Source organism: Pyricularia oryzae, chromosome 1, assembly GCF_000002495.2.
Source record: "Pyricularia oryzae 70-15 chromosome 1, whole genome shotgun sequence".
In the NCBI taxonomy this organism is placed as follows: Eukaryota; Fungi; Ascomycota; class Sordariomycetes; order Magnaporthales; family Pyriculariaceae; genus Pyricularia; species Pyricularia oryzae.
In genome coordinates, this window is record NC_017844.1 from 5,906,239 (window position 1) to 5,921,477 (window position 15,239).

Genomic DNA, 15,239 nt, shown 5'->3' on the forward strand with positions numbered 1-15,239 from the left:
AGGGAGGCAACCGAAAACTGTAATTCGTTGGGATTGACTCCTCCTGCCATCCGAGCTTGATCGCGAGAAATCACAAAGTGCCGATATTCTTTGGGTCATCTTGTAAGAATATGATCCAAGACCCGAGATGGGCCCCCTGATAAAATTCGTGTGGCACGTTAAATGTACCTCGGCAGTAATGCGGAGGTTTGGGTGGGAGCATGGGGAGCAAAGACGACTCCAGTGCCAAGTTTGTGATGGCTAAACTATCTAGATCTAGACTACAACTAGTCTAGAATTAGTACCCAGGTGGGTTTATCACCAAGGAGTCATCGGCGTTGTATTTTTTTCGCGATTCGTTTTGCGCGTTGCCTCCCTATGACATTGGCTTATTTGTAAGTAGGACTCATGCGTGATTTTGTAGGATCCAGGTCACTTTAAAGATTCATTCCACCCCATGCTGCTTATTCTGCTTGGATTCGAGTTCTGTAGGTAGGAAAGTAGCCAAGGATTGCTATATTCTTCCTTTGCGGATGCTTCGAGACCAGTTAAAGGATCTGAGATACCATGTATGAAGTTACCCTTACTTGCCTGGGACTGCAGGCCCTGTTTGTGTAATAACCATCAGGAGCAGTCTCCTACTCGGTGGCACTTTTGATTCTCAAGAATTGCATTTGAAATAAATGCCAGAGCAATCTCAATTTAGATCGGTACCTAGTCTAGCAGCAGCTGTAGGACAAAGAATGGAAGAGTTCAGTCTTTATATCGTTGTCCCGTAGAAAGAAAGGCAGAGACCTCGCCGTCCATTCACTTCTTTGGACTTCTGCCCATACCCGCCACGGACGCATCGTCAGACTCATGCATCGAGCTCTGCCTCGTCCCGCTTCGCGTCTGGCTTCTGGCAACCACGCCTGGGAAGAACCTAGGCTGGCTGCCAGAAATGTGCACGTCCGAAGCAGTGTCCGAGGCCCAACCCTCGCGAGTGGCACCCGGTGGGGACGACATGCTCGGCAAGCTTCCTTCACCTGCATGCGCCGCTCCGCGCTGCACCGGGCTTGGTGTGGCATCCCTCGCCGTCGTCTCCATCGTTTTTTGAAAGCTGGTGGGCGGGGTCTGGCCTACTGGTCCCGTGGGCCTAACGCTCTGTGTGTCCGACTGCGCCAGGTTGCCGTTTGCATCCAGCGTGTATGCGGCGTACTTGGCGACCCTGATGTCGTGGGATTTGCTGATGGGTTAACACAGTTCTTCCAGCTAACGATATACAATCATTAGGGGGCGGACTCACATTTGCTGCTCTTCCAACAAGGTCTGGTACCGGAACTCCTCCCTTCTATCCGGCACGTTCGTCTTGGCCATAGTGTTGCCCTTCGCACCTGGTTGATCAAAGTTGGCCCCAAGCCATTGCTCCTTCACCGACTGCTCGTAACCGCTTTGCTTGACCGAGTTCTTGGCCAGCTCACACATGTCTACGGAGCTGAGCTTGTAAATCTGTGCCGCGACCGCATACTCCTCCATCAGCGGCTCCTTAGTAAAGGCAAACTGGAGCGGATCGTCGGTCGAAAGCGAAACGTTGAGACCGCGCTTGAAATATTGGTGAAATGGGTTACGCTCGTACGCAAGGAAGAGCGCGTTGTTGCTGAGTGGCGACATGGCAATTCCAATCTGGTCCAGGTAGAAGATGTATTGCAGGATGGGCACCTTGCGGAGCAGCAGGCCGTGACTGATGCTATGCGAGCAGAGGGCGGCCACTGCCATGTGCTCGCTGTCTCCTGCCTCTCCGCAGTGCGGTCGCAGAACGAATGTGTTCAAACCACGTTGTTTGCGGAAGGTATTGAGCGAGGACATGTTTGAGAAGAGATAGTAGATCCAGTAGCTGTACGGCGGGTTCTGCTTCGAATTCCATTCGCTCGGAACCGGGAACTTCTTGAAAAGCCGGCGTTCGACCTTGCTCTCGTCGTCAACGCTGTCGAAACCTATAACCCTCTGGAGAAATACGTGTAGTTTGGGGTGGCTCTGAGGGTCTTTCGTGACCTCGAACAGGGGCTGAAAGATGTTCTTGACAATTTGCTCGTAGTTGTCCATGAGGCCGCTAGCCTTATATACGTCATATAGGCGCGGAATCTGTATCAGCCAGCGCACGTTGTGCGAAAAGAGCTTGTTGTCGACGATCCAGCCGGCAAGCTTGTCCCACTCGTCCAGAGATCTGCCGTATATCGAGATGCGCCACTCAACCATCTGGTATTTGCTGGACTCCAGATCGGCAATGACCTCTTTGGTGATTTCAGCTAAATAGCGGCCCTTGATATCATTGTCCGTCTTAAGAAAGATCGTCCGTAGCCGCGACTCGCCGATTGGGTTGTACTTGAGGTTGAATTTGTCGAAACGGTGGAACGAGTCGGTGTGAGCCTGTACATTGTCAGAATATGAAGCCTACGTTGCATCTCGAGAGTAAAGGTCTACAGTGAACCTCGGCAAGCTGGTAAGTGAGGCGTCAATACTTCGGGAAACTTACATGCATATCCAGTGTGTCAATGCTGAGGTCGTATGCAGTAAGGTTGATACTCTCAAAAACCTGAGCAAGTGTAAGATTCTTGCCGTCACGGTACAGCACGATCTCGTCGGGACACTTCTTCATCTTGCTCTTGATGAAACGAAGCAGGTGCTTCTGGTTCATGCAAGCAGAGTGATGGACGTGGGTGTCGACCTTTCTCACGTTATAAAAATCACGATGAGGCACCCGTTTGCTGTCCGCCGTCTCCTGATACTCATTGAGCAAGGTGTAGAGGTTAAACTTGCCCTCCAAGTACTGCAGACGTCGGTATGCAAAGCTCTTGCTGGGACCGTCTGCGGCAACCGACAATATCTTGTCCAGATCGATATAGAATTGCCGCAGCGTGGGGATGTTGACGATGGGCTCTGCAGATGCTGTAGTCGCATAGACCTGGTAAACTCCATTGTCATCCATGCGGTAATCCATTTCACAGGAACCTGGCAGCGGGAGGACGTCGTTCATGTCAAAGTCTTCACCAATGTCTTGCCCAGGCTTCCGCTTCTTTTGAACCTTAGTCGCCAGGTCAGAGTCGCCGCCCAAGACCATACTATTGGTCATGCTTGCTGGCTGCGAGCCGCTTGCCACGGCCTTCTCCTTGGCCTCGATCCAGGCCGGCTCGGGAGGTGGGGGGTATATGTTCCAGCTTGGATCATCTTTAGGATTGTCACCCGGGTTCTGCAACGACAGCTCAAGGTACTTGTGACGAATCTCGAGCAGGTCCCGAACGCTCTTAAAGATAGAGCTCAGCTCTGCCGTGACAGAGGGATCAGCATCGTTGAACGTGGCACTGCCGATACCCGGCGGCGCATTGACTCCAGGTAGCACCGGCACGGCGGGGTTGCTAGTCGGTGCCTCGGGCTGGTTGTACTTGGACGAGCCCAAACCTTGTAGCTGAGACAGCTGGTTGACCAGCGAGTTGTTGAGGCCGAACGTGCCACTGTTTCGTTGCAGGCCAGCATCCAAGCTGGGCAGGTTGCTAGAAACATGTTCGATACTCTTTTTGGCCGAAAGCGCAGGCGAGCCCAGCGAGGTGGGGTCATGCTGGCCCGGCAGTTGATGGCCGTGCACCAGATCTTCACCCCCGCTGCCCGCCCGCCCAGAGATGACAGGGCTGCCTTCACCCCAGTTCTGTCGCTGGCGCTGGTAGAAGAGTTTGGCGTCGGTCTGGGTCATGTGGCGCTCAGCCACCGGGTCGTAGAAGGTCGTCTTGCGCTGCAAGTCGCGGGGAAGCATGCCCTCCTCCAGCTCTACGTTGTCCTCATCAGCCATTGCCCCCGCGCCATCACCAGCGGGGACGTCGCCCTCAGCCTCGGACACCTCTTGAGATTCCACTCCGTTGGAGGGCTCCTCGTCGTCGGAGAACTGCATCGGCGTAGCCGCCAACTTGTTAGGCGAGCTAGACCCCGAGAGCGGATCATCGGTGACGGAGAGGTCTAGATAGGCGAGGGACTAGCGCGGTTAGTGGGATGTTGAGCCCTGGAGGGAAAGGCTATGAAAGAGCGCCTCTCACCGGCCATTGTGACGAGGTTTGAATTTGATCCGAGACGCTCGAAATGTAACTTGGGCCTTCTGCCCAGAAACAGCGCGAGCGTTTGCGAATTGAATTGTATATAAGAGGTACACCTCCGTCACGTGGAAGCCAGACAGAACAATCGCAGTCACACCGATCACTTTGGGAAAAAAGAAGAAGAGACTTTTTTTTTCGGGACTCGCCCGAATTGGTTCGACGCGTACTTCGTACTTTTAGCACAACTTGGTAGCATCCATATGTGGATTTTGAGGTTACAGCACCAGTGTTTTAGCGCCGATGATTTCTTCTTTGAATCACCGCCGTGGTCTTGGCTGCCCATGACTCCCAGTTTCACCCCACCTCAAACCACAGAGCTGGTATGACGCACCCACCACTGCAGGAACAGCAATTCTGGCGCCTCAGCTAATTCCAGCACACAGTAGCTGAAGACTTCGAGCCAAGATCCAGGCACACAAGCTGGATCCTCTCCCCATAATGGAACGAACTATCAGACGAACCTGCAGATTCAGGTAAAAAATGTTCAAAGAATGCATCCCGCAATTGCGCATAAATTCAGATGTATTCTATAGCATGGTTCAATCTATTTTGATCACTTCTTTGGAATACATTGTCTATCCCACCTTGATCTGACTTCCCGCCCGAGGTCTCTGCGCTGGTTGCACCTTGCGGGCCTTGGGGCCGCCACCTCCGCTTCCGCCCATTGAATACAGCGCGCCAGACGCAAACACAATCACGGCACCGCCCAATGTGCCTGGTGCGAGCCTGTTTCCAAAGAGCCAGATGCTAAGCAACAGGCTCACCAGCTTGCGGATGTTGAGCACGATGGTGACCGTAAGCGCAGAGGATGCCGCAGCCAGAAGATTGACGCCCCGGATGCAGGCGTACTGCGTCAGCACGTTGAGAACCAGGTATACTATCTGGCTGGGCACTCGGATCTGCTCCAGACTCTTTTGCAATTGCGCTAGTGTTGGGTTTTCCAGCCCGGCATCTCCAATAAAGCTGCCAAACGGTGTGGTAAGCGTCAGCGGCTCGCTGGCTGCCAGCTTCATAAACTGCCTGTAGAGGGACGGCATGAAGGGTATGAAAAGAGGCAGTGACAGGATGTGAGAATAGAAAAGGTTCTCCTGCCACTGCGGGCCGTACTTCCTGTAAGTCTCCTCAGTGTACAGTCCCATAATGGCCGACATGACCTGTGCCGTAAAGAGAATGCTGAGTCCGATGGTGAAGCTACGGGTGCTGCTGCCGGTGCCACCCTCATCATGTTCGTTCGCGCCAGCTCCTGCATCCTTGGTCTGGGCATCGGACCACGCCGCCAGTACAACCCCTATCGTCAAAAGGATAACGGCAAAAACTTGGACACGAGGGTATCGCTTGCCGTACATGAACCCCGCAATCATTGTAGTGATACTTCCGCCTGAACGAAGTATGATGTGGACAGGGACTGAGATGTCGTAGCTGAAGGCATGGTTGTTGAGGACGTTGATGCCAAAGAACAGTATGATGTTGAAAAGCCACCGTTTGAGCGGCACTTTGTTTGCCTTGATGAAGAAGGGTGGCCTCCTGCGGTCGAATTGCGACACGTATCCCGTCACTGCGACAAAGAGGAACTGGACAAAGGTAAGGAGAGTTCCTGTAGTTCAAGACGATTGGTTCTGTCAGCATCACTCTCTGACTTTGTGCGCCGTCACTCTGCAACCCGCAGGTTGGCAACAATTCGTATTCCATACCACTGGCGGGCTCGACCTTGATGATGGCCTCAAGAGCAAAGACGTTTGAGCAGCAGCCTCCGAAGATTAAGCTCAGCATAACCCCGACTGCGATCCATTGCGGAATGGTCTCAATGAAGATGCGACCGGCCAGGGCCATCATGCGCGAGTAGAGCGGACGGTCGTCGTCGATTCCGTACATCTCGGCCTTTTCGAGCAGCGGCGCTGCGTTGATCACACGCGGCGTGGGTGGCCCGCTGTTCACGGGTTTCGGGATCGCATGATTGCTCTTCTGCAAGCTCTGACGGCGTCTGACGTTCGCGCGGGCCGTCATGAGGGCGGCTGAGGGGTGCGATGCGAGGGAGGGAGGGGGGAACTGCAGCAGGCGTGCGTTGTGCGCGGCGGGCGAGCGGCGAAGCGAGGCGGGCAGAAAGTCCCCGGCCCCCTGGGACTCGTAGGTATGGTACCTGGCCTTCCCTTTCCCAGTTGAACAGAAGGAATGGAATCCTGTTGAAAATCAGGGGTTCACTTCAGCAGCTGAGTGTTCCCAGTGGCTGACAGGAGACAGCCAATCAGAATGGCACGGTGGTGGTAGCTTTGTCTTGGCTTGAGATGGTCTGCATTTGGGGCCTGTTTGAATGGAAGGGAAACCTCGTCTCTAGCGTTTATGGAATGTGTGAAAAGTCCGGGGGAAAAGAGAAAGCAAAAGATAAAAAATAAAAAACAAAAAATTGAAAATTGAAAACTGCCCTCAACCGAAATTAACCAGGAAATGCAGCAGAATCAGAGCAGGGTATAGGCAGTACGTACGGCAGCTTTTAGTGAATGTTGAACCGTGACAGCCCTACCAGAACTGGTAAGCACGCGATGACCCGGTCGTGAGAGAACACACAAGTTCTAATTCCGGAGTGGGGCAGAGTGGCGCGCGAGCATGTGCTGGTAAATCGAAGGAGTTGTAGGACGGAAAACCCTCCTACTTGCTACCTTATCCTGGACTGTATAACAAGGAATGTAGGAAGGTGTACGGGCAATGGTGCTATGCAAAAAAAAGTAAAGGAATTGGGTACCAATGGCGCGGAAACAAAAGGCAAACGGAGAGCAGGCAGAGGGCAAAGGCATAAAGAGAAAGAAGAGTCAGCACACACGTGTCCGTGTCGTGATCCCTGGTCTAGTCGTGGTGGGTAGTATTCTACCTAATTGCCTGGATCTGCGAATATAGAATTGAATTGGGCTTTGCCATCCATGGATGACAGCCAGTCGGAAGGTTGGGCTTTCTTTACTACGACGTACGTGGTATAGTTCTAGACAAGGTACCAACCTTAGGTAACGAGATTGCACCCTGGGTACCTGAGGTGCCTGACTTTTTTTTTGGTGTTGCTTCAAGCCTGCTCATCGGGTGAATATTAGACGAGCTGGCGCCTACGTCAGTCGAGATGAAGTCACTAATCCGAGGTGTAGTGTTTGAAAGAGACGCACCAACCGTGCTCATGATAATTGACGCCTTGGATGCATCAAGCAAGATGCAAACGCTGCGTTGCTGCACAAAAATACCGGCCGACCTTCATATGCGGACAAGTGGCATTGGATGCCCTGCATACTCGGCGGCACTTGCCTTTTCCTTCCCTTCCACATATCAATCATGCCCCGCCCTTTTTGCACCTTCCCATCCAAGATAGTGTTCTGCGGCGAAATCGCGGCGCTGCATTCGAGTGGATACTGGGAATACCCGACCAGCGCAAGGGTTGTAGGAGAGAAAAATCCAAAAGGTACCTCGCGGTCCACTTTCAAGAGGCACGAGCGAGTGGGACTAACTTTGATAAGATCAAGAGGGAAAACCATGATCCCCGCACCTGGACATCTCAGGTACAGACTGTTATCAAATGGCAGGCGGCGGTACGGTGCCTGGTTTTCCGGAGCCGAGGCGCCTGGCAATACGCGACGCAGAGAATTTGAACGGCGGGGCAACGCGTCACCAAAGAGCGCGACGGCTGTTTCTCGCTACCCTTGGACCGTTGCTTGGCTTGCTTGGCTGCCTAGTAGGTATATTAAGTACTTTTACCTCTTTCTTCATAGCACTTCAAACACAGGGTCACCAGACCAGACAAGACCAAAAAAACTCCCGTGGCCTGGTTCGTATTTGTCTCAGCATAGCTTCTTCAACAAGCCAACCTGGTGTGTGTGGGCACCGCTCGGCAGGCGGGAGAAGAAGCCGCTCTCCCGACCCGAGCGCAACCACCACGACACGGCATACAAGTCAGCGATCTAATTTAGACCAATGTCATGATCCCTGATCCGAGTTTGTACCATACAGGCAGGTAACTCTAACCTGTTTTTTAAATAGACGTAACGTTGCCTTTTGGTGTCATTAGTTTACACACATACCTACCTATGTGTGTGGTAGGTAGTATTAACTTCATTCACTGGACTGACCCATGAGAGAACTTGAGAGAAGGCAATTACTTTGCGCCTTATGATCTTCCTGATATTACATTATCCGAGCCTTTTCCGGCTTGAAAGCCTTGCGCCATTTTTGAGTTCTCGCATCTCTTCCCTGATGAATTTTCGTATACTGCAGGACTAACGGCCATTACTTCCCCGGTGCCATAAGACCCTGCAAATGTTCCTCTGCTCGTCACTAACAAAAGATTACAAACATCAAACCACCAGAACAGCGCCGACAGCAGCCACACCCACAACAGCCTTCACAGCCTGAGCCAATTGGCCTGCTGCCGCCCCCTTGACCGGCGTCGTAGTTGCCGCCGCGGCAGACCCACTCGACGCATCGCTTCGCGTTGGCGCCGCCGTGATCTGGTCAGCCTTCGCAGAGTCCGTCTTTGTCGAGGTTCCTGTCCGCGTCGCCGCGGACGGGCCGGACTCGGACCCTGTCTTGGCGGTGCTGGACCGACTGTCTTCGGTCGTCTTGGTCGCAGCACTCGTGCTGGTATGCGAGGCGTCGGTTGAAGTCGACTTCATTTTGTCCTTGAAGCAGGCCAGCGTCCCCTTGGTTGTTACGCAAGCCTCGGTGCCCTTGTATGCGGGACAGCACGGCTCGTTGGTCTTGGGGGGCGCCCGGCCGCCACCGCAGTCGAGCATAGGGCACAGCTCGCCGGTGTCGAGGTCGTAATACTGGACGGTCTTGTTGTCGCCGCAGGTTGTGTATGACCTGTTTTGGCAGTCGACGGCCAGGCCGAAGTTGGCCAGGAAAAGGGTCGATAGGATTGCGGTGGTCGTGATGTGCATCTTTGCGAGCTGTAGAGGTAAGTGTAATGAGGTTTAAGATATGAATTACTGGCCCTTTTTATAGCGAATGTGATGTTGTGAGCTTGGAGAGATGAGAGAGATATCTGCTTGGAACTGCACAGCTGAGGACGGATGATTGCGCCAAGATATAGAAAATGTCTACGACGCCAATTTCAGAGTGTTGGCAGGCAAGTTTCCTACCTTGGTTCGGAGCCATCAAATGCTTGTCTCTGTCAAAGTATCAATGCAAGGGATTTCGTGCTTAGATTTCCTTACCAGGCTGTCACCGGAGATACAGCCCTGCTGTGCCGGACTTGACAAATGCGTACAAGTTATTTCCCCTGTCTAAGCCCTGACTAACACGGTTTTTGTAATTTGTTGTCACGCTAGATCAAAGATGCCGGCTTAGTCTTGGATCCGTGGCGCGATATTTTGAACTAAAAGCTGACGAGTCACCTTGTTTACCTTAGATTCCAGACAACTATAGCGAGGGGCATGAATACGGATCGACACGACTTTGTTTTTGGCGGAAACCGTTAGTATTGAAGGCATGATTCTTCAACGACTCCTATGTGTACTAGGTACCATGTTCATTGCTATGGTATGCCAGGATTTTAAAACTCGACGGTGTAAACCGAAGCTCCAAGCGATGGCGCACATAAAACATACGCCCGGCCCTCCGCCAATACGAAATCCTGTAAACTCACCTTCTCCGGCCCAAAAATAGACATTATTCTATGGAGCCCATGAGAACATCTTGCTTGAGCGAGGAACCTATCTCCGAAAATCACCATGTGTGCATCCCGTTGGGCAGACCAAGGCATGCATTGAAGATCCCGCTCACTCCCAGAGATCAGCGGTTCTTGATTTGCAAATGTGGCAACCTCGAACCAACCTGGGTCCAGGGATTACAAGGACCAGAGATCTCCTACATGCTGCCTGATGCGGTGCTTGGTGGGGTGAGGGCCTCGTCGGCCGGCGAGTCTTTCTTCTGGCGGTCAGCATCGTCGCCGCTAGCGCCGCCAGAGTCGGCACCGTCTTCGTGATCCTTCTCCTGGTCTACGTTGATCAGCGAAATCTCCATATCTGATTGATCGGTAGCGGGCTCGGAAGTTCCCACACGTTGCTCGTTGGCAGCTTCAGCAATGGCAGCAGCAGTAGCAACAGTAGCAGTCGCCTCGGCCTCGGCCTCAGCATCCCTCTGCTTCTTGTATTCGAGGTGGTCGAGAACCTGATCAATCTCTTCTTGCAGCTCCTCGGCGATGACCCTGCGCGAGAACTTCAGAGTCTTCTCGTCTGTCGAAGACAAGAGCCGAACCCAAAGGTCTTGCAGCTTGTCCGCCAGCTTCTTCAAGAACTGAGTATCCTCGTTCACCGCAGCAAACTTTTTGTCCGCCCGCATCTCGCTCTTTGACTTTTCCACCTGCTCCATCAGCTGCTTGATCATGGCCACGTAGGGCTCAAAGACCTTGTCGGCCAAGTCCTCCTCGGGCTCGGCTTCCTCCTCCGCCTCCTCCACCTCCTCTGCAACCTCCTCGCCTGAATTCTCATCCTCGGCCTCTACCATCGGGTCAATCCGGTCGGTGTACCAGGTGAACAGCAGACGCTTGAAGATGTCATAGTCGTCCCTCGCGGGCGGAACCTTGGTGAGTATGTCCCGGGCCTTTTCCCACGAGTGTGGGTGCACGATGTTGGGAGCCTGCGAGAGCACGAATCGGATTGCGGTGCAGTCCGCAAGCGCTCCCAGTGTGTCTTTTGCCATGGCGTAGTTGAGAGTTTCCTGGGCGGAAGTGGCGACGTCTTGGACGGGTTTTATGCTTTCCACAGGCTGGCTGTGGACGCTCGAGGCCTCATGGCTCGCCACTGGGCTGTCGATTATCACGACGTCGTCGTCGTCGTGGTTCTTGGGCTGAGTAGGGTCAATATCCAGCTTCACGGCCTCGACAGGCGAGGCAAAGGTTCCTAGCTTGGTATCCTCGCGCAGAATTTCAACCAAGTCGTCATCATCATACTCAACCTCCGTCTGAGATTCAGTACGACCTTTAGATGATGCCTTTAGTTTCTCAGTACTACTATGGTCGATGTTATTCACTGGGTGGAAAAAATCCTCCGCGAGGATTTCCTCTAGCTCGAATTCTTCATTGATCAGAAATGGCCGGTCGTCAACATCGCCAGTGCGTGCCCGCTTTGCCACCGGGCCATCTTGCGACAACTCTCCATCACCCTGACGCTTGGCCTCGTTGCTAGGAGAGTGGACATTGTTAATTTTCTCCTCATTTGGCTGATGGAGAGGTGAGCCAGAGCTGCTGGGCTGGATTCCTGCGGCGTGATTCTCGAGCGTGGCCATGTTTGAGGCGGGTACCTGACTGCAAGAGGCTTGAGAATGACTTTTGAACTTGTGGCCAGGTGAGGCCAATGTGAAGGCAGAAACGATGTCGGGGAGTTTTGGTGTTTCGAACGAATAGCCAATTCTCGATCAGATATGAAGCCAAGTGGAATACTCAGTAAGTTCCTGACATTTCAATTTCAGTTTCAAAACAATGAGAGCTACGGTATAATGAACATCGTTTTCAGGGTGCCTTACGTGGTAGATAGCAGATGGTGATTTGTAAGTGGAACCAAGAGTGATTGGAAAGAAATTGTAGCCGGATGGGTGTGGCGGAAACTCAGAAAAGATATCACTAAAAGCTGAACCAGGTTGTATTGCTGGCTTTGAAGATCAACAGAGAAGCTGTGAAGTAATATCTGAAGCCGGGGAGAAGTGTGGAAAGATTCTGGGCTGTGTTGCGTGCGTGAGAATCCAGTTTTGGTTTGGTCTCGGAATTTTATAAATTGGTCGTTTGGATTTCAGCTTGGAGCAGAGTGATGGGAAACTGATAAAAGAAGAAGCTCTCCCTGTTAGTGGCATTATGGGGTACGACAGGTTGTCGGACTTCCAAAAAAAAACCAAAAAAAAACCATTCAGGTGTTGGTTAACCAAACGGTCAACTCCATTGGGCAAAAATCCCTTATGGGTTGATATGGTGTCAATGTCGATACCCAAGACGCCTTGGATCTGAGCCCCAATACCTTAAATTCATGTATGGTCATTACTCTGACGTAACTTGGACACAATCACAATGGTCTCAGAGCCAGCATTTGTTGCAATACTCATAGCGAACCTAAAGCCCGGATGCATTATCCTGCGCTCGGCCCAGACCTACTTTCCACTCGAGCTGCACCATGTCTTCACCGTCCGCCATACCCACATCGCTAAACCCAACAGTTCGATAAAGCGCTGCGGCAGCTGTGTTGGTCTGGTACACGCCAACGGCCACAGCACACAGTCGCCCCTCTGCTTTGGCAGACTTCCGGGCCCAGCACATGGCCTCCTTGAGCAAGGTGGCAGCAATTCCCCTTCGTCGAGCGTTCGGCAGAGTGAAGACGCCATTTACTTTCCAGAGCGCAGTGTCATCGACTTCATCTTCTCCTTGGACGACTCTGACTAGCGTCAACGAGGACAAGACTTTGGACTGCGCAGCCTCGCCTGGGTCGATATTATGATGCCGGGCTATAAAAGTAGTAGCGGCTGGGTTGTGCAAACGCGCCAGCCACTCAGCATCGCCAAATGCAGCCTCACGTGCGAATGTCGAGGAAAACGCTGCAAAGTGTGGTACTCCGTACAACAGGATTGCAAAATAGGTACCTATTAGCGATTGTTTCGAGAGTCTCTCTTTTTTTTCAGTTCATGGGAGCCGACCAGTCGTGGGAGCATAGACAAACCTTTTGGCTCAAGCTGTAGGGAGGCGAGGCGAAATGGTTTGAGGCTTCTCAAGTACAGCTCCTCTCCTTCTGCGTTTCGTGGAATGATCTCTACGGACCACTTCATCTTGCTTTTCCGGCTTGATACTCTGAAAATAAGCGCTAAATATGAACAACTGGCTTAGCTTCTTCAGCCGGTATCTAGTGTAACCGATGTTTGCCAGCAAATATGATGAGGATCAATGCTTTGCTGGAAGTCGAATTTTAAGCCCTTGAAACAAACAACTGTTTGGCTTGTTGACTTGTCAGCCATAATAATCTGACAATGCCTTCTGAATCCTGGATGCAACCTTTATGGTCTCATGGTTAAAGCATGCTCTTTTCACATTTTTTGAAGCAGTGTTAGTATCTATAGGCTGCGACTAAAGCAAGAATTCCCTACGGAAACGTGACTAAATCTAGAATTCATTAAATTGGTGTCATCTGAGAGTTACTGCATGGCGCATGACAGGAATCATCTCATCCAAACGCTCTACCCTGACTGCTACACACAGACTGTTGATTTTATACATCGCGTGCAAGCTCCAGCCTATACAGCTTGCGTAGCTAATTATCTCGGGTGACATGTCCGTAGTATTTCGCAACTGGAAATGCTCACTTGCTCGATCAAAATAGCCGGCAAAATCCAAACAAAGAATTCCAAACCTGTCATGATCGTCGTGAGGCCGCGTAGATTTGGCAAACGGCTGCATAAAAGAAATGAATGAGAAAATCCCAACTTATATGGCAGTTCTCAAAACCCAAACTCCCCTTCCCGAAAGAATATGTACGGTTCCCATCACAAAATGCCCATCACTCCGAGCCCAACGCCCAGAAGCAACGCCGGAGGCGGTGTGGGCCTGGCCGGGCCGGCATTGGCGCTCCCCACGAAGAACTGCCCATTGTTGACTGTGCCCTGGCTGCTGCAGACGGTCGGCTGGATGCCAAAGCAGGCCTGGCTGCTCAGCGAGCCGCAGATGCTCGTCGCCGAGCTCGGGCCCAGGTTCTGCCTCGAGACGCCGATTGTGGTGCCTGCTCCTCCCGGGACGATGATGGTGACGCCGTTGCCGCCGGCCTGGCCGTTGTTGTTGAGCTGCGAGGTGCAGACGTCGTAGTTTCGGCTGCATTGCGACACCGCCGTCTCGCAGGCTGCCTTGTTGGAGAAGCTGGTCGTTATGTACGCAAAGGGGAAGAACTGGTTCGGGACGAAGGAGGCGCTCGGGGCTGGCGGTCGGAAGCTCGCTGGTGCTGTGCCTGTGCATACCGCTCTGTTTGGGTTTTTGCGCGCGTGCGCCACCATTTGTCAGATTACTTCATGTCCTTCTCGACCTCGATCATTTGCTTCAATGAAAAGAGGCTTTTTCCTTCCAAACTTACCCTTGAGGACAGCACGCTGGCTGGTTGGCGGCATCGAGTGAGCAGATCAGCCCGTTACCGCAGCAGATGTTGTTGAACTGAGGACCCCGGTCCGCGCAGCTAAACGTGTTCTCGACGCAACCGTTTTGCCGTTTCTCGTGTAACGAAACGAGCGCGGGCGGCGGCCCGGGATACGGCGTAGCCGCTGGCATAAAAGGTTGCTGCGATGCCACGATTGAGGGTAGCGCCAGGGCCTGGATCAGGGCCAGACCCCGGAGCGACGATTGCAGCCACATTCCAGGCGGGCAGAGAAAGAGAGGGTTGGTTGGTGTTTTTTTGCACGAAAGGAGATGGCTACGGAGTAGCTGACAACAGTGCTACTCTTTGGTGGGGAGTAAAAGTTGACTTGTCTTGCCTGGCTGTCAGTCACGCTTGCCGGCGGTCGGCTGTTTGCTGTCGTGCGCCGCTACAAGCCCATATGATCAACCGCGAAATAAACTTGATCGTCGGGTCGATGGGAAAATCTTTGTGGTACTTCGTAGGTGGCGCAGATCAGGTACGGAAGCAAAAGGTAGGCAAGCAGGACAAGGTAGGGAAACAGGGTAGCGCAATTCGCAGCTTTCCGGATAAGCTTGCCCAAAAGGCCGACTTGCGAATTGGTTGCTTGGGATTTGCCAAGCATCACTCCACATAAACGGCCTTCATGCAACAGGACCGCCCAACTCCTCCACAGCCCTCGGCTTGCTACTTTTGATTAGTTCCCGTCGGTGTACACCTTGCAGATGTTGAAGCTAGCCAGTTGGCATACTACTTTTTTATGTACATATAATGTAGTTTAAATTTGGCTACCCTTTAATACTATTGGTGTTGTTTGACCTCTTGGAATTTTTTACTGTCGCACCACTCTTCACAGACGTACGGACACTGCCATTTCCAGATGTTGAGTAATTAAAGGTTTCCAGAAAGCATCTCAGTGTGATGTCATTTGCAGTCGGCACAGCAACCACGCTAGGCGACCAGGGCGCCCCAAGCTTCAGGTTCCGGATCCTGCTGTAAGCGGGGTCCTTCATGGGAGCTTTTCTACATAGTACGGCTC

The 15,239-nt window shown here is 52.5% G+C and overlaps 6 protein-coding genes across 6 annotated transcripts; all 6 read right to left on the reverse strand.

Annotated features, from left to right (window-relative positions):
* Positions 1 to 694: 694 nt before the first annotated feature.
* On the reverse strand, positions 695 to 4,376 carry MGG_05630 (AMP deaminase 2). Its single transcript, XM_003710470.1, has 4 exons — positions 4,041 to 4,376; positions 2,492 to 3,963; positions 1,265 to 2,385; positions 695 to 1,186 (listed from the first exon to the last, which is right to left on the reverse strand). The coding sequence occupies exons 1-4, from the start codon at positions 4,045 to 4,047 to the stop codon at positions 787 to 789; spliced, it is 3,000 nt and encodes a 999-aa protein (XP_003710518.1). The 5' UTR covers positions 4,048 to 4,376; the 3' UTR covers positions 695 to 786.
* Positions 4,377 to 4,486: 110 nt separating this feature from the next.
* MGG_05631 (UDP-N-acetylglucosamine transporter YEA4) lies at positions 4,487 to 7,133 on the reverse strand. Its single transcript, XM_003710471.1, has 2 exons — positions 5,789 to 7,133; positions 4,487 to 5,691 (listed from the first exon to the last, which is right to left on the reverse strand). The coding sequence occupies exons 1-2, from the start codon at positions 6,099 to 6,101 to the stop codon at positions 4,673 to 4,675; spliced, it is 1,332 nt and encodes a 443-aa protein (XP_003710519.1). The 5' UTR covers positions 6,102 to 7,133; the 3' UTR covers positions 4,487 to 4,672.
* Positions 7,134 to 8,221: 1,088 nt separating this feature from the next.
* Positions 8,222 to 9,213, reverse strand: MGG_05632 (uncharacterized protein). The gene has a single exon (XM_003710472.1). The coding sequence runs from the start codon at positions 9,005 to 9,007 to the stop codon at positions 8,423 to 8,425; it is 585 nt and encodes a 194-aa protein (XP_003710520.1). The 5' UTR covers positions 9,008 to 9,213; the 3' UTR covers positions 8,222 to 8,422.
* A 471-nt stretch (positions 9,214 to 9,684) lies between these two features.
* MGG_05633 (uncharacterized protein) lies at positions 9,685 to 11,461 on the reverse strand. The gene has a single exon (XM_003710473.1). It carries the CDS (start codon positions 11,352 to 11,354, stop codon positions 9,936 to 9,938), a length of 1,419 nt encoding a protein of 472 aa, XP_003710521.1. The 5' UTR covers positions 11,355 to 11,461; the 3' UTR covers positions 9,685 to 9,935.
* A 571-nt stretch (positions 11,462 to 12,032) lies between these two features.
* Positions 12,033 to 13,158, reverse strand: MGG_16428 (uncharacterized protein). Its single transcript, XM_003710474.1, has 2 exons — positions 12,770 to 13,158; positions 12,033 to 12,647 (listed from the first exon to the last, which is right to left on the reverse strand). The coding sequence occupies exons 1-2, from the start codon at positions 12,873 to 12,875 to the stop codon at positions 12,169 to 12,171; spliced, it is 585 nt and encodes a 194-aa protein (XP_003710522.1). The 5' UTR covers positions 12,876 to 13,158; the 3' UTR covers positions 12,033 to 12,168.
* On the reverse strand, positions 13,150 to 14,799 carry MGG_16429 (uncharacterized protein). Its single transcript, XM_003710475.1, has 2 exons — positions 14,165 to 14,799; positions 13,150 to 14,055 (listed from the first exon to the last, which is right to left on the reverse strand). The coding sequence occupies exons 1-2, from the start codon at positions 14,437 to 14,439 to the stop codon at positions 13,587 to 13,589; spliced, it is 744 nt and encodes a 247-aa protein (XP_003710523.1). The 5' UTR covers positions 14,440 to 14,799; the 3' UTR covers positions 13,150 to 13,586.
* Between the last annotated feature and the right edge of the window lie 440 nt (positions 14,800 to 15,239).